General features: G+C 36.5%; 1 protein-coding gene across 2 annotated transcripts in view; it reads left to right on the top strand.

Moving 5' to 3' along the window:
- Nucleotides 1-26,336, top strand: part of PDCD10 (programmed cell death 10) — a 49,453-nt gene that overhangs the window by 856 nt on the left and 22,261 nt on the right. For both annotated transcript variants that reach the window (XM_040248304.1, XM_040248310.1), the window contains exons 2-3: nt 15,970-16,181; nt 25,417-25,470. In XM_040248304.1, coding sequence (XP_040104238.1) covers nt 16,086-16,181; nt 25,417-25,470 — 150 coding nt within the window. In that variant the 5' untranslated portion in view covers nt 15,970-16,085. The remainder of the gene's footprint in view (nt 1-15,969; nt 16,182-25,416; nt 25,471-26,336) is intronic.

The raw sequence follows: 26,336 nt of genomic DNA, 5'->3' as shown, positions 1-26,336 counted from the left end.
AATCTGAGCTGCCGCACCAGAAAGAAAGAGTGGGGAGATTGGTTGTGTTCTTTGAAGAGGAAGTTGCAAAGTAATGCATTTTAGGTATTTCTAAGAAGCCATCTGTGAATTCCTCAATAAAAGAAGCACTCACGCTAATCTGTTGTTGGAAAAATAAGAATCAATTTCAACTTAGCTATTTTTTCCTTATATTAGAGGTATATTAAGTGATGAATGGTGTTACCGTTTTAAAGGGTAGTTAATGGGACAGGAGAAAAGTAACAATATGGCTCATCTTTACTCGTGAAAGATACTCCTTTCCCTTTCTACTTTAGGACTGTATTATTATTATTATTCTCAACTGAGAACAATGGGATTGGGATTCTTCCACGAAACTTATTTTACACTTTTTCAAATAATACAGCATCAAGAGACAGTTTAGTGTGCTCATTACTAGAAAAGAAGATATGCTGCATTTCTTGGAGGTAACATGACATTTTTTTTTTTTTTACTTCCCCTCATTTTCTTTGTGTGTGTGTAAATAATAACATCAGGCTTTTGTATATTTTATTTTTCTTACCATCTGTGAGTTTTAACTCATCCTTGTTTTATGTTAAAGAATGGAAAAATAGTACATTTATGTTTTGTATTGGAGCAGAAAGTAGTGTGCTTGTTCCAGTCTTATCCATTGTTGTGACCAAATATAATTACAGTGCATAAATATTGACAATTCTTTAATAGAGTTTTAGTAGTACATTCATTGACATTTGTTCCTGATAAGTTTATATATACGAATCAGTTATCACAGGTAATCTGTCATGGCTTACTGTTGTGTGCATTGACCATTGAAATATGGAGTGTTTGAATGTACTCTGCAGTTATTAAAATTACCCACAATATGTCTAAATTCTGAGTGCAAAAACACTTTCTAGAATCAGGAGTACTATTACATTCCTTTTAAAATAAAAATGACTTTTAAAATAAAAGAGAGTTGTAATACTACAGAATGAAGTAAAATCAAGAATAGTTAGCACCATGAGTAAGAAATGCAATACATAAGGAAGGAAGACCTAACTAAGCAAGTGGAAACTTATGTGGAGATAACTGACTCAGTGCTGTGTTAGACGGGTGCGGTAGTTTAAGTAAACCATAAACCGATTATGAGTCAGTGATAGTAAAGAAAGAATGTTAATATATTTTCTGTATGGCCACATACAGGCATTTGGTTTGTTGGAGGAAGTGAGAAATGAGTTCTAATTTTTGGCATGCTTTTGGGAGGTTGTGGAATGAACTTTTGAACCTAAAGTCAGCAAAATTTGGGAATTAGTAAAATTAATAAATATAACGCACTTGTCTAGTACATGCTAATTTTTGTCCTTGGTTAGATTGTACCACTAACTTTTCTTCATCTCTTAGCGTCATTGTAGTTTTGGTATTTTGTCTGGTCAGTAACAGAATGGTAAGATAATGTTTTTATTGTATTTATCATCTTTCATTTTCATCTGTCATCTACATGTTGGAGTACTGTGGTGGTATAACTGAGTACCTGTTTACAAAGAGAATAAAGAAAGAAGTTCAGATTGGTTTTAAATGCAAGATTCTGTAGCTAGTAACTGGCGGGACCAAGGCATAATCCAGGTCTTTTAACTATAGACCTTTTTAATACTTTGAGATAAAGACTCAGTTTCCTTATTTATTTTTTACATGAAAAAAAGACTTACAATGACTTAAATATTCAGGTACTAGTGCTGACAGTTTCCCTTTTGTTTCCTGTGTACCTTTCCAGCCTTATCCCCAGCCTTTATTGTTTACTGTGCCTTTCAGTTACTACCTGCTTAAGCTTTTTCCTGACTTGGGGGCATTTATACTTGTTTCATCCTCCTGCTTGGACTTTCCTGGTGGCTCAGATGGTAAAGCGTCTTGTCTACAGTGCCGGAGACCCGGTTTAAATCCCTGGATTGGGAAGATCCCCTAGAGAAGGAAATGGCAATCCACTCCAGTACTATTGCCTGGAAAATCCTATGGACAGAGGAGGCTGGTAGGCTACAGTCCATGGGGTTGCAAAGAGTCGGACACGACTGAACGACTTCACTCACTCACTCATCCTCCTGCTTGGACTGCCTCACCTCCCCCTCCCAAGTATGGCTTTTTCCATCCCATGGACTGTAGCCCACCATGCTCCTCTATCCGTGGAGTTCTCCAGGCAAGAATACTGGAATGGGTAGCCATTCCCTTCTCCAGGGGATCTTCCCGTCCTAGGGACTGAACCCAGGTCTCCTGCTTGCCTTGCAGGCAAACTCTACTGTCTGAGCTACCAGGGAGGCCCCAAGTCTGGCCAACTCCAAGTTAATTTTCAAGTCTCAGTTTAGATGTCATTTCTCAGGGGAATGTTCCCTGACCTTTGACTCCTCCAACTGTATATTCACCATACCCTGTACTTTTTTGTAGCATCATCACAATAGGAACTTAATTATCTTTGTGTTTACTTGATAAGTGTCTGTCTCCCTCACTAGACAGTAAGCTTCCTGAGCAGGGCCCTTATTTGTCATGTGCCTTAGCTCATTACTTATACGGTGCCCGGCACAAAGTTAAGTTGTCAGTAATTACTTGCTGAATGTATGAATAAATGTAAGTGCTTTCATGCACAGTGCATCCAGCACTCTGCAAGGGGCAGAAATACAAAAATGAGTAAAAGAGATTTGTTTCCTACCTTTGGATAAAACGAGGTTATTGACAGAAGTTGGATACAAATTGTAGAAAGATGTTTGTTCTTTCTTGGAGGTCTGTAAAATCAGGGTAGTTTTCTGTGTAGAAATGGCAAAGGAATCATTTTCTATTACAGCAAAATTTCTGTATAACAGTGTTTTGGAGACCTTATCACTATCCTGCTCTTGCAAGCAACATTCATTATAATAAAATACAGATATGCAAGAAACTAACTTTCTGTGAATTCTATTCTTCCCTGTTAGCTCCTCTGTCCTCAACAAAATTCATGAGTTTCCCTTTTCTTTGTTGTTTTGTTTTTTAACCACCGTAATCTTCCTTTGAATTTTACCTTTAATATAACTTGCCTTCGACAAGGTGACTGTAAAACTGAGTGGTTTTTATTTCAAAGGAGCTTATAGTTTGAGCTTCATGAAAATTGTCACATTTCATTGGGTCTTAAGGTAATATCTTATTTGCTTTAAACCTCGGTACTTAAGAGATTAAAAATATTATTTTCAAAACATGAAGACTAAATTCAGAAATGTGTTAGGTTTTGGTTCTGAGAACAAATTCTCTGATCCTTCAGAGTACTACTATAATGGTGTAGAATAAATTCAGCAACTCAGAGTTGCTGCAGCTTTGCATGCCTTCATGAATTTACCAATTCACTCTCCCACAAAATATTGTCAAAAAGTGCTTGCTCATATTTGGCCCAGTTTTTATCATTAATACAAGTCTTTGATAAATCCTAAAGTTACATTTTTAAGTAAGTCCCTATGTTACTTGAATCAGGGATAATAAAATTCGTTTTGACCTAGCATACCAATATGTGAAGGATAAAACTGAGGTACTGCTTCTTATATCTTGTTCAATTATTAAGGTTGTTAATGATTGGTAACGTGTGCCAAGAATTTTAAGCTAATGCCATGATAAACAGTTTTTTGTCCACAATATAAACTGCAGAAGTGATTTTGAAGTTAAATAGTGTGATTGATGGTGTATATTACTGCATTTGAAATGTTATAGAAAGCTGTGGTCTTATTAGTGATTTATATTTTAGCAGTACAAGCATGCGTGCACACACGATGTAAAAAGTGAAAGCACCTTTATTATAGCAGTTAGAAATAATTTATTTGCAGAAAGCTAGACTGTGTAGTTTGGTGGTTCATTTTTGTTTATATGTAGAATTTAGTTTTCTCATTTTAGCTACACAATTAATTGCATCTTGGATACAATGTAATATTATAATCATATTTTTCAAGGTCATGCTTACGTTTTTTGGTGTGCATAATCTTTCTTTTTAACCACTTAAAAAGTGACATGAGTCTTCAAACTCAGTGTCTCAGTGTCACTCTGCAGTTGTCTAGAATCAGGTGTTGCTATTTAAAAAAAAAAGATTTTTCTTTTTCATCAGCTGGCTTATGAATTATTGGGTAACAGCAGTGGAACATATTAAGTAGTAGTCATTACTGTTTACTCATGCCAGTCCTCTGGAAATAAGTTTACCAGAAAAAGATAGATTGTATAATAATGATACTTTGATTATTCATTTATCTTACATTTGTTAAATATATGTTATGTGTAAAATTGCCTTAAATCTTTGTATGAACCCTGTAATGTAGAGGCACTATTATCCCCAATTTAAGAAAACTAAATATAGGGAGGTTAAGTAACTTTCGCAAGGTCACACAACCACTTATTGCTTGGAATTAGGATTTAAATCCATGCTAGTGAAGTTAAGACACTATATTTTTAATCATGGCAGTAAAAATGATGTTTGTTTTTGAGCACCGATGGAGGGCTCAACTTAGAGTTCCAGTTACAAAAAGTTGTGTCTTAGATACTAAAGTCAATGTGGCAGGCAAAATTACTTATCTTAAAATTTATTCTAAAAGGAACACTTTGAAAGTTACCACATTGGAAACTGACATAGCATTAACAAACATCATTTTTCCTCTAGCATTGGAATAGAATTACTTTTCCTTTGAGTGCTGGGTCAAGTGTTTAACTTGCTATTCAGAGATCTTTCTGGAAAGGAAATATGTGTGGTGAGCCTCTCATTTAGGGCACAGTTGTGGCTCTCAGTCTAGTGGTGGGTAGCAGATCCATGTCTTTATCACTTTCATTCAGGGCCTTATATTTGCGGAATGGAATTACAATCATCCAGTATTTCAATAGTTATTTTTCTTTTTGTTTTCTTCAAAAATGAAAAATTTTAAACGTGCCCATTGAATTTGCATAGGGCAAGTATATGTATAGTGTGACACAGGTATGCTCCCTGGAGTTATGTAAAGCGGCAGCTTGACATGTATTTCTTTATTGTCTCTCTTCCCTACAAGACTGCACACCCTCAAGGGCATGGAGTATATCTAGCTTTTCATCATCGCATCTCCAACACTGCTGCTGATTTAGACTGACTATGAAGATCCCCTGGAGAAGGAAATGACAACCCACTCCAGTATTCTTGCCTGGAGAATCCCATGGACAGAGGAGCCTGGTGGGCTGCAGTCCATGGGGTCGCAAAGAGTCAGACACGACTGAGCGACTACACTTACTTACGCAGAGTACTGAGCTAGGTACTAGCAAATAGAGAAAGGAATAAAACTTCTACAGTGTTTATAATTTAGTGGATAGTAGCGGGGTGGAAAGACCATTATATGGACATTTGGTCTTTCTGATATATTAAGTACTTGCACATGCATCAGTTCATTTGATAATTTTGCATTGGAGCCAGTAAGAAGGGGGAAAAAATGATAGTTTCTCTGAGTTATCTTCTGGTCCCTGGCACTGAAATATGCCTTTCTGCCTTATTCAGCCATCCTGTCTTCAGGATGAACTGGAGATCTAATGGAGTTTGGAGTTCAGGAAGGACAAAACCCTCAAGTGTTAAACCCTTGCTTCCTTCTTAGACTTCATTATGTTGCTGGAACCAAAGGCATTTGGGAATGGTAAATGAGTCATACCTAGCCTCCAGAGTGCAACTGCTCCCTATACCAGTTCACATTGTTACAAGGCTGTCTAATTTAATTCCAAAGGATTTCGAATAATACTGTGGCCTTTTATTCAGAGTAGACACTTGCAGGATGCCTTTACCCGTAATAAAATTGGCATTTTGACAGTACTGTCAAAACTTGAGAAGTTTCTGAGGTCCTTCCTTAATTTTGGTTTCCTTCCTTGAAAAATGAATTACAGTTTTATAAGTGAAGGTCATGGGAGGAATTGTATATATGATACAAACAAATACCGTTCTGTCTTCTTCATTTCTTCTTATGACTAATGGCATTTTTATTTGAGATCACTTGGAGCTAAAGGTGAAGTTAAATGTCATTATCGTGATAGAATCTTGTTCTTATTCTCACTTACTGTTAAACAAATGAGTCAGAGTCCATTTATTAGGTTGGTGCAAAAGTAATTGCAGTTTCAGTCTGTGAATTTTAAATCATTATAACTTGGCTAAAATACATCTTTATTAATCAAAATAGGAACCATTACAATCAACATATTTTTGCCAATAAGAAATAAGTTTGTTTATTCCTGTAGTGTAAAAATCCATGCTTTGGGATTCGACAAACTCTTGGAAAGCATTTTCTGCATCCTATTGGTCATGGAAGCATTTTCCCTGCAAAGTTGATGAGATGCTTGAAGAAGTGGTAGTCGGTTGACGAGAGGTCAGGTGAACCTGGCGAATGAGGTAAGGCCCAATTCATTCAACTTTTGAAGTGTTAGTTGTGTGATGTGTGGTCAGACGTTATCCTGGTTAAGGATTAGGCCCTGTAGACCAGTACTGGCTGCAAGCATTGCAGTTTTCAGTGCATCTCATCAATTTGCTGAGCATACTTACCAGATGTAATGGTTTCACTGTGATTCAGAACGTTGTAGTAGATTAGACAGTACCAAACAGTAACCATGACTTTGGTGCAAGTTTGGCTTTGGGATGTATTTTGGAGATTCTTCTCAGTCCAGCACTGAACTTGTCATCACCACTAGTTGTCATATAAAATCCACTTTTTGTCTCATGTAACAATCCAATCGAGAAATAGTTTGTTGTTGTTGTGTAGAATAAGAGAAGAATATACTTCAAAGTAATGATTTTATTTGGTTTGCGGTCAGCTCATGAGGCACCCACTTAACTAGCTTTTTTACCTTCCAGTTTGCTTTGAATACCAAATGATTGTAGAATGTTGAGATGTTGAGTTCTTCAGCAACTTCTCCTGTAGTTGTAAGAGAATCAGCTTCAGTGATTGCTCTCAGTTGGTTGTTGTCAACTTCCGATGGCTGGCCACTGTGCTCCTCATCTTCAAGGCTCTTACCTCCTTTGCAGAACTTCTTGAACCACCACTGACTGCACTGTGTGTTTGTTAGCAGTTCCTGGGCCAAATGCGTTGTTGATGTTGTGACTTGTCAGTGCTGCCTCATGACCCATTTTGAACTCAGATGAGAAAATTGCTCGAATTTGCGTTTTGTCTAACATCATTTCCATAGTCCAAAATAAATATAAAATAAACAGCAAGTAGTAAATCATTAGCAAAAAAACATAAAGTGAGAAATGCACATTAAAATAATGTACAGCATAACCACATTTATTAAGAATATATTCCAATATCAAACAGCAAATTTCAACAGTGCAAAACTGCAATTACATTTATACCAACCTAATATCTGGGGCTAATAATTTTATCAACATTTAAGCACCTTGTGGCAGTGTTGTGGTACAAAGAAATATGATAAAGAAAATACACATTGCATACTGTAGCGAATCTTAGGCAATAAGGCGTTATTAAGGAAAATGTAAGACTGTAAGTGATACAGAGCAGGTAAGCCTGAGCCGTCTGATATGTCCGTGTGTTAGTTGCTCAGTCGTGTGTGATTCTTTGCGACTTAGCCCTCCAGGCTCCTCTGTCCATGGAATTCTCCAGGCAAGAATACTGGAGTGGGTAGCCGTTCCCTTCTCCAGGGTGTCTTCCCGATCCAGGGACAGAACCCAGGACTACCACATTGCAGGCGGATACTTTACCATCTGTACCACCAGGGAGCCCACGAGAGCTTAAGTTGAATTTCTAAGGGGTTTTAAAGGAAGGCTTTAGAGTTGTGTTAGAGAAGTTGAAACTCACAAATACTAATGCAAAAGAGAATATAGAGAAGTACCTCAAACACTAAATTAGGCAATTAGACATTATTTAATTCATGAACCACTAGATTAAGAACTTCATGGGCAAAAGATGAACACATTCAAGGGAACAAATTTGTTTCCTGCCCTCCAACAAATATTTTCATTTAAATTTTGTTCAGACCAGAATTGAACAATTGCATTCGAATAGGGGGATAAAATAGAATATTGTCACTGCCAAAGAGATGTGTCTTTTTCCCCTGAACTTGTGCAAAAATATCTTAGAAGCTCAAATAGCAGTTGTTGATATTTTTGTCGTTCCCCTTTCCCATCAGAGGTAGCAGGCCTTTTGATTCTATTCTCTTTTGGTTTTCTTGAATAGATTATCCCCTTTTACAGATTTTTTTGGGAAGTTCTTTGACCACATCTTGATTTCACTCTTCTACCAAGCCTGCTTCTGGGCCACAACTTTCTTTATTAAATTGATCTATATACACTAAGAGAATAAAAATTTTAACACAGACTTAGCAAATAATTTTACAGTGCATTTGATGATCACATTTTTTAAGAATTCCTGAACTGTAATTTACTTTGGATGACACTTATAACTTTTTGGGTGGCCCAGGAAATTTATATATGCCTTCATTTTGGCAAGCGGGGAGAAAAAGGTTTTAAAAGGCTATTGTAAGTGTCCTTTTTGACACTGTGATCATCAGTATTAGCCCATCCTTGTGTGTACTGTGCAGGGGCAGGACTAGGGTGAGGCAAACGAAGAGTTTAGTGTACAAAATTTCAAGAGGCACTCACTCTCTGTCCTACAAGAGCTTAATTTTGTGCTCTAGCCATCTGGTTTGCCTCACAGTCATTCCAGTCCTGATGCTGTGTCAGATTCATAGAATCTTGGATGAAATATCAGTAACTAATAATACGAATGTTTACTGTATGTCACATACTGCAATAAGTACATGCATTTTGTACTCTTAATAACGCTGTGATGTGAATCCTCAGTCAGTATTGCCAGTAAATTTCTCATTGAGTTTAAAAAGAGATTAAATGATATCACCCATTCAAACTTAAACCTGTTTTAAATCTGAGCACTTACCTACTACTCTGTGCTATCCATCCATATGTAGAAAATGTTAGTTACTTGTCCGTTTATGATTTCTGTATTTGGACACTACTCCCCCCAAATATTCTTACACTGACATGATGCAGTTAACTTTTAAAGTACCTGAGTCAGAGGTCTTGGTGTCAAAAAATGCAAGGTCCACAGACTTGTGCTGCTGTATAGCCTAGGGCGACCTTGAATCAGAGCCACGTTCCCATTGGCATTAGTCTTTAAACATTCTGCCTGGAGTCTGGGGGTCTTGGCTTTCAGCTGAGTGATCTGTGGAGGACACAGAGAGCAGGGCAGGTGATCCTAGAAGTAGATCACTTTGGCAGACAGAAGACATGGCAGGCATGTCCCATACAATGGGTTATAGTAGCTCTATAGAATATACATTTACAGTATGTCACTGTTTAGTTTATTAATGTGAATTTCTGGGGACTTTTATTTCTAAATTGTGAGATTTGGAGATTGGACTTGATAGTATAGAGGAATATGTGTTAATGGCTGTTTTCGCTTTAAAATTTTATAGTCTTAATGTTTAGGTGTCTTAAATGCATGAGTATGTGACAGCAGTACAGATAAATTTACTGGTGAGCGATTGAGATCTGAAACTATCTGAATTATGGAAAAAAATCTGGGTCTGGATAATATTTGCCAGCGCTTACCTTCACTATTTGGACCACTTACCTTTGTTCAAAATGCTTGTGTAGTGATTGTGCCTAGAGCAGTGGTTCTCAAATTATGGAGAGAGAGTGCTCCTGTGAGAGAAAGGGCTGGTAAACTGTAGTTATTACCCAATACATTTATTGGATGAATGAACAGTTTATTGAATCCAAGGAAGTCTGGTTCTAGAGTCACTGTGCTTGTTACTCACCACTCTAAAGACAGTGCTAATAATGTTAGTTAAGTACAGTAGCCCCCTTACACCTTCCCCCCTACTATGTCTGTAGGTCCAAGACTCCTAGTGGATGTTGGAAACCTTAGATAGTACCAAGCTCTTTATATACTATTATTTTTTCCTATACATCCATATCTATGATAGTTTAATTTATAAATAGCAAGAGATTGGCAGCCATAATAAAACAGAGCAATTATAATAATTCAGTGTAATAAAGTTATGCAAATGTGGTCTCTCAAAATATTTTAGTGTACTGTACTTACCTTCCTGTGATGATACTAGGTGATAAAATGTCTGAGTGATAAGACTAAGTGAGGTGAGTGACATAGACTTTGTGATTTAGTGTTAGGATACTATTGACCTTCTTTTGTTTTCTTACTGTTGACCTGATGATATGTCTGAAGGAGGATCATCAAGCCATGATGATGAGAGTAGTGATATGTTAGGAGCAGATGATATCTATGATTGGGGGTCTCAGACTGGAGGGCATGAGATTACATTATGCTGCTCAGAATGGCAAACAGTTAAAAATTTATGAATTGTTTATTTCCGAAATGTTCCATTTAATATTTTGGACCTTGGTCGACCTTAGGTGAAACTGGTTAAAGTAAGGGGTAAACCACTGTGTAATTCAAACAGCCCTATTCCTATTCACCTTTAGGTGAAGTGTCAAGCCTTTCTTAGAGCCTTACAAAGTCGCCTCAGTCGTGTCTGACTCTTTGCAACCCCATGGACTGTAGCCTGTCAGGCTCCTCTGTCATGGGATTCTCCAGGCAAGAATGCTAGAGTAGGTTGCAATTTCCTCCTCTAGAGAATCTTCCTGACCCAGGGGTCGAACCCACGTCTCCTGTGTAACAGGTGGATTCTTTACCAAATTCATTTTGGTCTAGTAGGATCTCTTGCGTACTCTTTTCCTCTGCCTGCCTTTTTCCTAGCACCTTCCTCTAAACCTTTCACTCTTGTTTGGAAGTGGCTACAACATTTTGACCTGAGAAGGTCCTGAAAGGTAGGTCATGATATCAAATGCTCACCTTTCCAACTATGTGACTTGGCCAGACTGATCTATTCCTACCTTGAAATAAATTCAGTTTCTGTGTATGCTTTGTGATGCTGGGTGCTTGAGAGAAAGCAAAGTGGTGTTCAGTTCAGTTCAGTCGCTCAGTCGTGTCCGATTCTTTGCGACTCCATGAATTACAGCACGCCAGGCCTCCCTGTCCATCACCAACTCCCGGAGGTCACTCAAACGCATGTGCATTGAGTCAGTGATGCCATCCAGCCATTTCATCCTCAGTCGTCCCCTTCTCCTGCCCCCAATCCCTCCCAGCGTCAGGGTCTTTTCCAATGAGTCAACACTTTGCATGAAGTGGCCAAAGTACTGGAGTTTCAGCTTTAGCATCATTCCTTCCAAAGAAATCCCAGGGCTGATCTCCTTCAGAATGGACTGGTTGGATCTCCTTGCAGTCCAAGGGACTCTCAAGAGGCTTCTCCAACACCACAGTTCAAAAGCATCAATTCTTCAGCGCTCAGCCTTCTTCACAGTCCAACTCTCACATCCATACATGACTACTGGAAAAACCATAGCCTTGACTAGACGGACATTAGTCGGCAAAGTAATGTCCCTGCTTTTCAATATGCTATCTAGGTTGGTCATAACTTTTCTTCCAAGGAGTAAGCGTCTTTTAATTTCATGGCTGCAGTCACCATCTGCAGTGATTTTGGAGCCCCCAAAAATAAAATCTGACACTGTTTCCACTGTTTCCCCATCTATTTCCCATGGAGTAATGGGACCGGATGCCATGATCTTCATTTTCTTAATGTTGAGCTTTACGCCAACTTTTTCACTCTCCTCTTTCACTTTCATTAAGAAGCTTTTTAGTTCCTCTTCACTTTCTGCCATAAGGGTAGACACCAGGAATAAAATTTTACTGTTCTTGAATTTTAAAGTTCCATGGCCTTTAAGATGATACAGTTTTTACCTCCTTTGTACTTTCTGATGAGGAAATAAGGCCAGTGATTAAGTGAAACTTATGTCGAGTCAGGAGGACCCAAAACCCGTGTCTCAGGTGCTGAGTCAAACTTAATTTTACCTGTGACTTGGAGACTGCCCTTAGCAGTTGTTTTTTTTTTTTTTTTTTTCTCGCTTCTTCTGACTCTAGCCACTGTTCTTTCCATACTAGTGATATCCAACCTGTCCTGTTCACAAGAATCATCTGGGCTGGCTGCTGAGAACACAGCTTCCTTAACCCTTTTTTGGAGATTATAAGTAACCTTGAGAACTTGTGTTTTTAATAAGCCCTGAAGTGATTGTGATGGCTTAGGTTGTCCAGCATTTGGAAACTTAAGCACTCTTTACTCTTTCTCATAAAGTTTTGCTTTCTCCTGAAAGCTGGGTAACTTTTTGGATCTTGCTTATGTGTAAAGCAAGGTTAACCAATGTTGGAATGCTTCCACTTTGAGAATTTTGTGAACTATTAAATTATACACCAGTTGTATCCTTAATAAAATTAAGACATTAGAATTAATAATCTCTGTTTTTGTTCCCTTTGGTTTTCATGTAAATGTCTTTTGGAATTCTGATTTTATTTTCAGTGGTCTGATGCTTATATTCTCAGTTTACTACAGTAGTTAAGAGCTTGGGATAGCCAAAAGAGATAAAAACTGGTAAATGTAACTGGGTCCAGACTTCGTTAATAAAATATTTAGATTTCTGTGTTTGTTTTTGTTTTGCTAGGCTTAATATTTGAAAAGTGTTAGCAAGACTGATTCAACTTATAAATTGCCCATCTCTTGTCTCATTAATTTATGCATTCAGCAAACGTTTATTAAGGTCTGCTGTGTACCTGCTAATGCTGACTGGTAACGTCACTATTGGGAAAAAGAAACACACTTATAAATTATAACATGAACTCATGGATTCTTTTTACTGTTGGAATTAATAAACTTCGTTTAGCTAAATATTATGGACAGTTTGGAGAGCCAACGAAAATAAATAAAACTTTCCTCCTTTAGGGAGGGAAGTGAAAGGAATTATAAGAATTTGGGATCATGTAAGGGGGCTAGTATTAGATTTGACTATAGAGAAAAGCAAAACAACCTGCTTACAAATATTTTTCACGTCTAGAATTTCCTTTACTTAGGAAGCTTCTATTTTTCCCAAAAACTATATGCATCAATTCCAAGAACTTCCATTTGTTCACACATTTTATTTGAGAGTAAATAACCTTGGCCCTGTTGTGCCCCAGAGGGAGAAAATGAGGCTGTTTCAGGAAATGCTGATTCTAAACCTTGAGATATACCCAAGTGTGGTTCTTTAAATGAACAGACTCCTTTGCTTGGTTGCATAGTGTGTGGCTGAAATTCTTAAGACTAAATTTGGCATTAAAGTGGCATAGAGTTGCATGTTGTTTATTGAATTGTTTCAAATGAAGAAGCATGTAGAAGGATTGAACACAAAATTTTAACTTGAAGTTAAAATTGGCAGAACAGTTGAAAATTTAAAAAGCTTTATTGGAATTGTTGATTTTTATTCATATATAAATGCTAATGAAACTGGCCCAGCTTGATTGTTCTGAAAAGTTCAGATATAAACTGGTTCTTTGGAACATTTTCCCATGGGAACAATGTTTTAAAAGAGTAGCTAAGTGTGGAGTAACCAGCCACTTGTGTAGCCCATAATGTTGCTATAATACTGTCTTTTTGATGACAAATAGTAGCTGATAGTAAAGTTAGTTTTAGAGGTAAGAAAAACTATATATATTTATATATATATATAAGTAAATTAGAGAAAGAGACAGTTATAGAGAAACAGTTAATTTAATATCTTAGGAGAAAATTTTCAACATGGTACAGTACCACTTATTAGACAAAATGTTTTTAAAAAAATGAATGCCAGTATTTGAAAAGGTAAAAATTAAGTGTTTGGGCAGGTAGATAGGTAGATATCAGCAGGAATTCAGAAAGTGACTTTAGCCACCTTACTGATCTGTTCAACTGTGTCTGCCTTTGTATATGCAGGGATAGGCATGTGTTCAAAAGAGTAAAAGACAAAAATGATCCCATTGAGTGTACTTCAGTATCTTACCTCCTTTAATTTCTGCCTCCTTTTGACTGAGATCCTTTAAAACTTAGACTCCTTCCTCTCTTGCCATCTCACCAGTTCAACCTCTGCTGGTAGTGCCCTCTATATACAAGTGACACTACTCTTTGAGTGTTATACTTGACCTCATCAAGAAATGAAATTAAAAAAATTTTTTAGGTTATTGTCCATATTCAGAAGCATCTAAAACTTTTGACTTCCTTCTCTTGGAAACACCTGATGCTGGTCCTCTTATCTAGTTCTCCCATAAAAGCATAGCATCCTGTGTGGTTTTCACAATTGTTCATTTTGTCTTTCCTTCCATAGTATAAGCTCTCTGAGGTCTTGTCTTGTTCACTGTTCTGTATTAGTACTAGGCCCAGTATTGTATTGATAGTCAATAAATTGTTTTCTTTTTTAAAAAGAAATATTTATTATATAAAGGAAAGATTTTTTTTCTGTCATTCTGTGAAATAGTTCTTCAAGTTCTGTTGTTGACCCTGTACTGCTATCTTTCACTTTCTTTTTTCATAGATACTTTCATTTACTATCAATACTGTATATCCGGTATCCATCATTTTCACTTTGATTAGTATCACAGCATTTCAGCCCTTCTTTTTTGTTCCAACTTTATTATGAAAAGGTATTCACAGTTAAATTTAAGTGGAAAGGCAGATTATCAAATGGTTTATTAAGTAGTCAGATAGTAACAGCAGATATTTACTTGCTCTTGTTTATTATTCAGGTTCTATTGATCTGGATGCATTAGGTTTCTTAAGTTTTTTCTTGCCTTCAGCTTCGTTCCTCCATTCTGTCCTTAATGCTATGACCAAAGAAGTCTATTTAAGTACCAGTTGACTCATCAGATAATGGTTTTCTCTTGTCTTACAGAATAAAATTTAGGAATTGGCCTTTTCTTCCTTTTATTTATTATTTATTTCATTATTTGATTCTGTGAGTTCAGGAAGCAGATGTAAGCTCAGAAAGAGGAAAAAATTTCCATGTTTAGCACTACCAGAAATAAGACTAAACTTTCAGTTGGTGTCAATTTATGTTGAGTTCTCCTTCACTGGTAGGAATATGGAGGAATAGTAAGCAGTTTTCAGATGGGACAGGTCATTGGAGTTTGTTTGAAGCTATGAGCACTAGCCTTTGTAGCTTTCAAACTGCTTAGGTCTTCCACAGTCTGTATCAGGTAATTTTTTAACGATTAGAACCACATCTTTTTTATCCCCCACTGTACATGTGTGTGTAGGTGGTTAACATACATTTATTCAGTAAATGAATAATGTCTGGGTACTTTCTTGGATAGATGAGGTTCTTAGTTTTCACTTCACTTGATACTGTTTCTTGATTTGGGAGTGTCAGATCTGAATTCATAGACCTCTGCATGTGCCATCTTAGGCAAGTTATTTACCATCTGAGTCTGCTTTTTCATCTGCAAAATTAGAATGACAATTACTATAAGGTAAGTTATTGGGAGGACTAAATACATGTGAAAAATATTTTAAAATCTGAAAATGCTTTATAAAAGGTACAAATTATTCAAAATTGATAGCTTTTTTTGTTGAACTTATATATCATTTAATATATAAATATGTTAACTACCATTACTCTTTCACTTTATAATTAGGCTCAGTTTTCAACCTAGCAAAGGAATTAAATACAGTTGCTTTCTTTTCAAAAGCAACACATTTCCTCAACCCCTCAAGGCAAAATTTCTCTCTTATATTGTTGAATTCTCAATATTTTATTTCCAAATTTCCAGTACCCATGGATTTTTCTTCCTAGATTCTGTGTTAACTTTGGACAAAGATTCAAAAAATGCCACTGGCAAAATTAAATAATATTAAATAAATTATTTAATTAAGAAATTAGGTCAATTTTTCCCCCCAAATAGATCCCATTTGGTGGAATTTTCCCAATTTAAAAATTTGCCTTAAGTCTTTGATGGTTGCTATGTTTGTGTTATTTTTTAGGTGACAGAATCGTGAAGGATTAGCAAAAAATTGTAATGAAAATGTTAAACACTTGAAGTTTTTATTCTTAATTCTAATATAGTAAATATCTGTTCTTTCTTGCCCTTTAACCAGGTCAGTATATGTTTTGTGCTTTATTCTTTTATCACAAAAAAAGAGAAGAAAGACTGCAGTGAATGAAGATTCCTCTGCATTTTAGCACTGCTTTTTCTACTGTAGTTGGCTTTTGAATGAGGATGACAATGGAAGAGATGAAGAATGAAGCTGAGACCACTTCTATGGTTTCTATGCCCCTCTATGCAGTCATGTATCCTGTGTTTAATGAGGTAAGTGGGTAAACAGTTCTTCATATGACCTGTGAAATTTCTTTATGTCTGCTTCATTTATTCATTTGTTTGTTTGTTTCCTCATATAATAAGTACTTATGTAAATCAACTCCGTCTATGTATTAAGCATTGTTCCAGGGCTGGACATAAAACAGTGAGGGAAAAGCCCCGAGCTTTTGCTCTTTCTCTGGAGGTTTCACTATAGTGGAAGAGAGAGATATTGGACAAAAGAATACAAGTAATTTTATAAATGAAGAATTGTGATGAGTGCTATGAAGTGTAAAAACAAAATGTATCAAGTAAAGTAGCAGGTGAGACCTATTTTAGGGGCCAGGACAGGCCTCACTGGAATAAGAGACATATATGCTAACATCTGAAAGAGGTAAATAAGGGTTAGTGTGTTGAAGAGTTGGGGATTAGCACCTTTTAGGTAGCCAGAAGAGCAGGCCCGAAAATATCCTAATGAGTTACAGTGAAAGTGAAAAGGTGAAAGTGAGAGTCGCTCAGTCCTGTCTGACTCTTTGCGACCCCATGGACTGCACATGCACAGTCCATGGAATTCTCCAGGCCAGAATACCAGAGGGGTAGCCTTTCCCTTCTCCAGGGGATCGTCCCAACCCAGGGATTGAACCCAGGTCTCCAGCATTGCAAACGGATTCTTTTCCAGCTGAGCCACAAGGGAAGCCCAAGAACACTGGAATGGGTAGCCTATCCCTTCTCCAGTGGATCTTTCCTAGCCAGGAATGGAACCAGGGTCTCCTGCATCACAGATGGATTCTTTACCAACTGAGCTATGAGGGAAGCCCCGAGTTAAAGTTAGAGTGAGTAGTGACAAAACAATTTTACTGATAAATGGAAGATACCACTGCTTTGTATCTAGAGAAGATATAATTGCTTTTTTATTTGAGGATTTTTCTAGGCCTTAATAATACTGATACATTTTAGGTTGTTTTTTTTTTTAATTGATATTTAATAGGCTAAGCTATGTAGAGTTTTTAGAACTAGAAGTTCTCTAAGAGAGAATTTCTCCCCTCCTTTTAATGGTGAACTGAGGTCCTGATTTGTGAGATTATTTTGCTTTAAAGTTTCTTTCTCTACATAAAAAATTCTGGAGGTAAGTGGTCCAGGACTAATAGTATTATGAGTCAGTATCATCAAAAACTGAGGTTCCTGTCTTCTGTTTCATCATCCTAGTGCTTGCCTTCCATTGTCAAGGTCACTTCAGCATGTAGGATGGCTGCTGCTGTTTTGTCCTAAGTTGTTTGAAAGGGGTAAAAAAACAAAGCAGGGGGTGGGGATTTATTTCCAGCTGATAAAGCTTCCTTAAAGTAACCTTTCTGAAAGTCGTACTTGAGACTTCCATTTACATCTCATTGGCAAGAATATAGATTTATGACCACACCTAGCTGGGCAGTTAGGAAATTTAGAAGTTTACTGGAGAGGACGCAAGGAGGAGGCATCTTTTGGAAAACCTGTCCCGATTATCCTGCTACCATGATAGCATTGGAGGCACTCTTCTAGGGCTGGCTATACCCATCTCTGGCAGCTGTAGCCAACACTTCAGTCATTAATTTTGCCATTTTGTTCTAATACTTTACCCAGGCATTGCAAGACTATAGTTATTGTTGGAAGCAGTGCTTTAGTGCTGTTCAGTAAATACTTACTAAATACCAGCCATTTGTTTGTCGAGTCCGCTGCAAGGGTCTGGAGATACGGGGAAGAAAAAGTCAGCATACTTCTTCTCAAGAGTTGCAGGGAACACAGATGTTTAAGCAAATCAATTATTAACTGTTCAGTTATCCTTGTACCAAGTAAGAGGTAAAGAGAGTCACTGAAGGATAGATGAGTAACCCTGTCTTGACATTTAGTGTTTAAACTTCTCAGGTTCTTCAAGAGCCATCATGACAGTTCCATCCAGAATTGCTCCCTCTTTTCGTGTTTATGTAGCTAACTCTGTAGGCTATTGGATCAAGTTGTCTGGGGGCATTTGCTATATTTATCTGGTATTTTGAGTCTTTAAGGAAGGTCAATTTGCACTGCAGAACTTTAGTTTAATCCTCTAGTTAATGAAAGAGGAATGAGAAAAGCTTTTTTTCTAAGAGTTTGAGTGACCTTTCCCTCCATATGGTGAAATGATTTTATGTGATGCTTGACTTTGGAAAACAGTTGTATAGGTGTAGGATTTGGGTGAACTCTTATGATTAATACTGGTATACCTTTTCTACTTTATTCATGTATAAGAAGAATTAACTTGAAAAGAAATGGCTATGAATGGACCAGTAAATCTCTTCAGAAGTCTGAACCTTGAATAACGTGGGGTATAATGGGCCCAAGATTAGAACACATTGCTAGATGATTCATAGTTGTTGTTAGAAAATTGAAGTGGCTGGTTGTGTCAGACTGAGAGATACTACATCAAGTTGTCAGGGTCTAATTTCTCAAATTGAATTTACTGATAATGGTATCAAGTTGTTTTTTTTTTTTTTTTTTTAAGTAAAATTCAAGCATTGTTCTCTTGCGTTCCAGTGTATTATTGTAACATCTTAAATAAGATACCTTTATTTTAACTATAGTTCAAACATGGATTTCTATAAATCTAGTAATGGGGAAATTAGAATCTAGTTTGGCTCTGCTTTTCTCTGCTTTGCATATTTAAAGATAAAATGGATGTCAAATTAATTTTACAAAAAACAGCACCACAATAGGGATAAAGTTTTACTCTGAAGGTAAATGATTCACTAAATTTTGTCCACTGTGTAGGGGAGAGTTAAAAAACTTATGCATGCTCACCTTAATGTTACATTCATAAAACTAACAATGGTAGCTTAGAAGCCATTTTGCAGAACAGATTTTTGGATAGTAGGATATCCTTAACACCTGGGGAAATTTTAGTACTGTTGCTCCAGCTCACAGGGGAAAGTTATTTATGACATTCTGGGAGCGAGATGCTTGCTAAACTTAATGAAGCTATGCCAAAAGTAAGCTGCTTGTTTAGTCAGCTGCTGCACAGTTCAGAGTCCAAGTATATTGCATGTGTTGTAAATGTACTGTGAAATAGGTCTCCTGGTTGCATTATGGAATAATGAGTTTATAGAAACCTCATGCCAAGTCTTATATAGATAAGTTCTCGCGTACTGTATCCTTTTTTGCTGACTCTTTGTATATGGAGGAGGAAGGATGTATGGTTCGATTCTTCATTCCAGGAAAAGACATATCATGTATGTTCTTTTCCGGTGACTTGAAAGAAAACTTTCTAAGGCAAATATAAATATTTTTCCTATTAAAAAAATCAAACCTCAAATTTTAAGTAAATATTTACACTTCTCCACAGTGAAGGCGTAGGCTTCACTTACAGTCCCAGTATTTAGAAGTGATCATAGTTAATATTTTGGATTTGATTTACCTCTCTGTCATTTACTATGCTATATAATCTTGTCTTAGTTTTCTTTTCTGCAAGATGAGGATAAACAATATTTTATTTTATTCCCACAACTCTGGGAAGTGAGTGAATTGATGTAGTGCTTAGAACAGTACCAGACATGTTTAAGTATTAGATCTTATTATTAAGGAGTCTTCCACATAATTTTATGTAAAATTGTGATCATACCTGAGAGTGTGCACATTTTTAGGCAATGTTTTAGTGGAATATTTTTATAGTAGTTAGAATGGCTCTGCTTATTTTTTTGCTAGACAACTTAGCAACCCCGAAACTGATTCTTTTAGAGCCAGTTATTGGACTTACTATGTACAGAACAGATGATTGCACTTTGCCTTTGTAAACTCATAAAATTTAATGGGTGGCCTCTCGATTCTGTCTCCTTCTGTTTTTGTTCTGGCTTTTTTTTTTTTTTTTTTTTTTAAACCTAACTCATCTCATTATCATTTGAATCACAAGAGATGTATGTAGAGTTTTTATTCTTGGCTCAGTTTAACTTTATTTTAAAGAATATGGTCAGTAATCTTGATGGCATTGGGGGGAGGGTGGGAAAAAGGGAGAAGATATCAGTGAAATAGGCCTGATTTTGAGGAAGCAGATTTTATAGACAATTTGGAACCAACCTAATTAATTATTTTGACCTAAAAAAAAAAAAAAAAACTTAAAAGATTTTGTAAGACTGTTTAAAACTTGAGCAACTAAAGTGTTAAGTGAATATATATATTTTTTAATTTTAGGTTTAAGAAACTGGTTTGAGGGACTCCCTGGCAGTCCAGTGATTAAGACTCCAAGCCACTACTGCAGGGGACTGGGGTTCAGTCTCTAGTCAGGGAACTAAAATCCTGCATGCTGCATAGCATGATCAAAAAAATTTTTTTTAATGTATTTTTTTAAAAAAGAAATTGGCTTGATACTAGAAAATAAAGTATAGAAATGAACTGTTATTTCTAGAGGGAGTGATAAAAGCGCTCTATGGATTCAAAATTATATAAGCTTTTAAAATATGTTTATAAATGATCCAAAAAGTTAAATTTGAAAAGTTTGCAGTTAGTTAGCAGTAAGTGGACGCAAAAGCTGTGAATAGTAAGTTGCAGGAGGAGCTCACACAACTGAGAGGAGACAAAATGTGAGGTTGAGGTGAGACCTTAATGTTAAGCTCACCCAGCCTATAGTTTCCCTCCAGTTGCACTTCTGTCTCTAAGTGAGGAAAGGTGTTATGTGCCCTTTTCTCTTACTCTGATTCCCTCTCTCTTAACTTTTTTACTGGCGACATGGAAATCCAACATGGCAGAGATCCAGGAGTGTCTCTCCATGTCCTAGTATCCATTAATACAAAAATATCATATATCCCTTTCCTTCTTCTTTGGATTTAAAACATGGTATATGCACTGTCAGGCATTGCTGAAAAATGATTGCACTGGCTCTTTAAACATACTCCAGTCAAAGACCATTATCCCCAAAGCTAAAAACATACTGGACCCAGTAGTAAAAGTATTGGAAACAAAGTGGATATTATTATCTGTTCCAAACTGACATAATATCCACAGGGTATTAGCAACCCTGAAGAAACTCTAAGGAAAAGGATTTTAGGAGGTCACGTTCTTCAAGGACCAGTTTAGATCTCATCTTTATACTTTTTACTTCAGCTGACAGTAATCCCATCAGCTTCTGTGTAGCTACTTACTTAATCTTCTGAGGTTCCAGGAATGTAGTCTGTTTCTTTGTATCTCTCAAACTGACTTCTCTCACATGGTAGAAACTCAGTACATTGTTGGTTCTTAAGCAGTTGAAGAGATTCAGTGATGGGACAGAAGCCAGCCTGGAAAGGGTGAGTACAGGATGGGTGCATACAGGAAGCTAAGTGGCTTGTGTATTGGTTTTAGAGCCAGACAGATCTGGTGTATGACTTCCCTGGTGGCTCAGACCAGGTAAAGCATTTGTCTACAATGCCAGAGACCTGGGTTCGATCCCTGGGTTGGGAAGATCCCCTGGAGAAGGAAATGGCAGCCCACTCCAGTACTATTGCCTGGAAATCCCATGGACAGAGGAGCCTGGTAGGCTACAGTCCATGGAGTCGCAAAGAGTCGTCCGGCTATTTCTGGACTTTTTAGCTCTTTTATGTTGGGAAAATTTATGCAAAGTGAGTTTATTCCTCTATAAAATGGAAATGATGATAGATAGTTACAGATTTATTATGAAGGTTAGAGATACTCTATAAAAAACATAATAAAGTCCATAATATGTGCTTAGTAAAGTGGTAGCTATTACTGGTATATTACTGGAACCTGGTACTTTAATGAAAGGTACAGGTAAGGTGAACATGATTTTATTATGAAATCATCTATCACATGTGAGAGGCCTAAAATAGAAGCACATTATAATAGGGGAGGTGTAAACATACCTTGCTACCTGAGTATTAGAGGCTGAAATTATAAATAGATTAAAAAACAATTTAGGTAAATTTATGGATGAAAGTATTTTTTGAATGTATGTATGTGCCTATATCGGAGAAGGCAATGGCAACCCACTCCAGTACTCTTGCCTGGAAAATCCCATGGATGGAGGAGCCTGGAAAGCTGCAGTCCATGGGGTTGCTGAGGGTCGGACATAACTGTGCAACTTCACTTTCACTTTTCACTTTCCTGCATTGGAGAAGGAAATGGCAACCCACTCCAGTACTCTTGCCTGGAGAATCCCAGGGACGGGAGAGCCCGGTGGGTTGCCCTCTGTTGGGTCGCAGAGTCGGACACGACTGAAGTGACTTAGCATCAGGTGCCTATATGCCTGGTATTGCCTGGACATTGTGAATATTTTATGAGTAATAAATCCTGATGGGATTATTGCAAGATGTGTGGGTAAATAATGTATCCCAAATGACTCCCAGCAGAGTTTTTTTCATGTGCTTCACAGATCACTGACTTGATTCAGTATGTTAAGTCTGACCTTTCTCTTCTTTCTAAGGTATACATATGTAAACTTAATCTAGAAATCTATAGCTGTAGATGTCTTACCTTGGCTAATTATATAGTTCCTCACTGCCTGGTGGCCCCTTTTACTTGCATTGACTCTTTCATATACTGGTCAGGGCAGTACAGAGTGAGTTAGTGCTGATACTTGAAAGGCACTCATCTGACTCAGACCTTTGACTTGGTGAAAGTGGTCAGTGTGGTGTAAACCCGAACAAGGAAATGGGTTTCTATCAGGGAGGAAACATTCATTCTGTCTCCCTCTGCCTCCCTTGTACAATAAGAACTTGAGATCAGAAGAGCTATATTGCTAAATGTTCTTTGCGATTCATTATAATTAAATGAATTTGGTGGAAGGAGGTATACCTTCATTAGTTAATTAATATACTTATCTTATTTAGTTGCTTACTTGCTATTTTTGCCTACCTGGATCCCCTTGTGTCTTTTCTTTTACTTGCCAGGGCAGTGTTAGATTTTACAAGATGTGTAGAAGCCAAGTTAAATAAATACTAAATTGAATGGCCCATTGTTTATTTTGGAGATAAATTGTTAATCTTGGCCAGTTTCGATGCTTTTCTTTTTGTTAAGGCAGGTAACTCGTAGGGAGATAAGGTTCTTGGCATTTCTGTCTTATTTAGAAAATAAATTGATTTAAACTGTTTGGAGAGTCACTAGATTGTCTGTGTGTGTGTAAAACTGTTTTCATTGCCTTAAAGAATTGAAAATAATAGTTATTGCATAATGTGATCTATAACCATAAGATTTTTTTAGAAATATTAATACTTCCATAAAAATCTACAAAGATTACATTGATTTTGAAGGTTTAATATTGTCCCAAATAAAAAATATATACATTGAGCTTTATTGAGTTAACTGGCCTAATTCTTAGGGACTAACAAAATCTGATATTAACTGAAGCTAGTTATTTTAAGCCTGGCAATTCTTCAAAAAATGTAGTAACTTTTATGAAATTGTATACCTTCTTTAGCCCAATGAAAAGCAACTTATACAGTGTTTAATAAGGACATTTATCTTTCAGAATTATAATCCTTATATGTTTGATAATAAAAGTTAAAAGCATTTGGGTTAAACTTTCAATTCAGGACTTTTGGTAGCCGTTTTTAAAATTCTGGTTAAAAAAAAGAAGACAGATATAAACATCTGTAGAATCCAGATGACCCACAGTCTTCAATTTAAGTAACAAACCTTTTATCAGTACTGTTTGCTAATGAATAAGAAAAAGACTTATCTTAGTTTAATGCCTAACTGAGGAGATGAAAAAGCAGTTTTAAGAGTTAGGTAGTAGGCACTAGAAATAAAAACAAAAATAAATGAGACCTAATCAAACTTACAGGCTTTTGCACAGCAAAGGAAAACCATAAAAAAATGAAAAGACAACCTACAGAATGGGAGAAAATATTTGCAAATGATGCTACAGACAGGGGCTTAATCTTCAAAATATACAAACAACTTATACAAATTCAACAACAAAAAGACAACCCAATTGAAAAACTGGCAGAAGATCTTAATAGGCAGTTCTCCAAAGAAGACATACAGACAGCCAATAGGCAACATGAAAAGATGTTCAACATCACTGATTATTAGAGAAATACAAATCAAAACTACAGTGAGGTGCCACCTAACACCAGTCAGAATGGCCATCATTAAAGTATCTACTAATAAAAATGCTGGAGAAGGTGTGGAGAAAAGGGAACCCTCTTATACTGCTGGTGGAAATGTAAGTTGGTGTAACCACCATGGAAAACTGTGGAAGTTCTTCAGAAAACTAAAAATTGCCATAAGATCCAGCAATCCCACTCCTGGGCATGTACTTGGACAAAACTATGATGCAAAAAGATACATGCACCCTGTGTTTATAGCAGCACCATTCACAGCAGCCAGGTCATGGAGACAGCCTGCATGTCCATCAGCAGATGAATGGGTAAAGATGTGGTACATATCTATCTATCCATCTATCTATCTATCTATCTATATATATATATATATATACAATGGATATATTGTAATCTATATATGCAGTGGATAAACTGTAATGGAAAAGAATATTAAAAATAGAATGTATGTGTATAAACTGAGTTACTTTCCTGTACAGCAGAGATTGGCACAACATTGTTAATCAACTGTACTTCAATTAAAAAAATAAAAGAGTAAGGTAGTAAATACAAAAAATCTTAAGTAATACATATTTTCTTTGTTTTGGTCATTGTATAGGCCATACACACAGAATTTGCCATCTTTTTTTTAACAGAACATTGAAAGTTAATCTTGAATCCTCCTCCCATTTTCAAAAATTTAAGTGAATATGTTTATTTCTACTAGGGACATATACTATTTTGAATTCTCTGCTTATCTTAAATCAATCTTTAAGGTGATGTGTGCTAAGTCACTTCAGTTGTGTCCAACTCTTTGCAACCCTGTGGACTTTAGCCCACCAGGCTCCTCTGTCTATGGGATGCTCTAGACAAGAATACTGAAGTGGGTTGCCATGCTTGCCTCCAGGAGATCCTCCCGACTCAGGAATCAAACCCACATCTCTGAAGTCTCCTGCATTGGTAGACATGTTCTTTACCACTAGCGCCACCTAGGAAGCCCCAAAGCGATAAATAAGGAACTAATAACACATACCTTAATTTTTCATCCTTTCTAATGAAAATTTTAGATCATCTATTTGAAGAATTATGTTGATTCAGAATCATTAGCAAGTTATGTTTGTTAATTGATGGGTGTATCAGTGTGATTACTGTAAAATGCAGTATCAGAAATGTATTTTTTCTAGAAAACTGATATTAATGATTTAAAATTTTTATTGCAGCTAGAACGAGTAAATCTGTCTGCAGCTCAGACACTGAGAGCAGCTTTCATTAAGGTGAGGCACAGATAATTTATTATTATGGTGGTTAAAATGTATCTTATAAAGAAATCTAAATACCATGTCATAAATGTCATTATTATGGTGGTTAAAATGTATCTTATAAAGAAATCTAAATACCATGTCATAAATGTCAGTTTATTTTTTTAACCTTTCTTTTTGGATACCTTTCTCTTTCGTTTTTGTTTTGCTGTTTAGTGAAAACCTTTTCAGTCATCCTGTGCCTGTTTTAGTGTACACTTTTAAAGCTTAAAACACTTCTAAAAAGTGAGTTGGACCAAGTGCCGTTTCAGTAGAATTCAGCTTTTCATCACTTTGTGCTTTTGAACTGACTTCTTCAACATGTTTTCTCTTTGGCTTTAGAGTATATTGTAAAATTCTGTTTTATTTGACATGTTCAAAACTTTTATAAAGTTAAACCCAAAGATTTTCGTCATGCTCTTTTTAACTAGAGAATATAAGTGTAAAACTGTGTTTTGAGTGGGAAAATAAGACCTCTGTGTTGATCACATCAAGGAAATTTTGAGGATCAGCTGAGTCACTCAGGATGAACTTTTTCATTGTCTTATTGTTTCATTGCCCTGAAGATGTTAAGTTGATAATCCCTAGCTCACGTGTTGCTGCTGAGCATTTAAAACATAGCAAGTTCAAATTGAGTTGTACTCCAGGTTTTGAAGATGAGTACCAATAAAAGAATATAAGCAACTCAGTAATATGTATTATGCTGATTGCATGTTGAAATGGTAATATTTTGGGTGTACTCTTAAAATAACTTCATGTGTTTTTTCTTTTTACTTTTTAAATGTGGCTACTGCTGCTGCTGCTGCTGCTAAGTCACTTCAGTTGTGTCCGACTCTGTGTGA

This window comes from Oryx dammah, unplaced genomic scaffold, assembly GCF_014754425.2.
Source record: "Oryx dammah isolate SB20612 unplaced genomic scaffold, SCBI_Odam_1.1 HiC_scaffold_2, whole genome shotgun sequence".
In the NCBI taxonomy this organism is placed as follows: domain Eukaryota; kingdom Metazoa; phylum Chordata; class Mammalia; order Artiodactyla; family Bovidae; genus Oryx; species Oryx dammah.
Note: the sequence above shows the minus strand (reverse complement) of the source record. Positions and strands in the feature narration are given on the sequence as shown.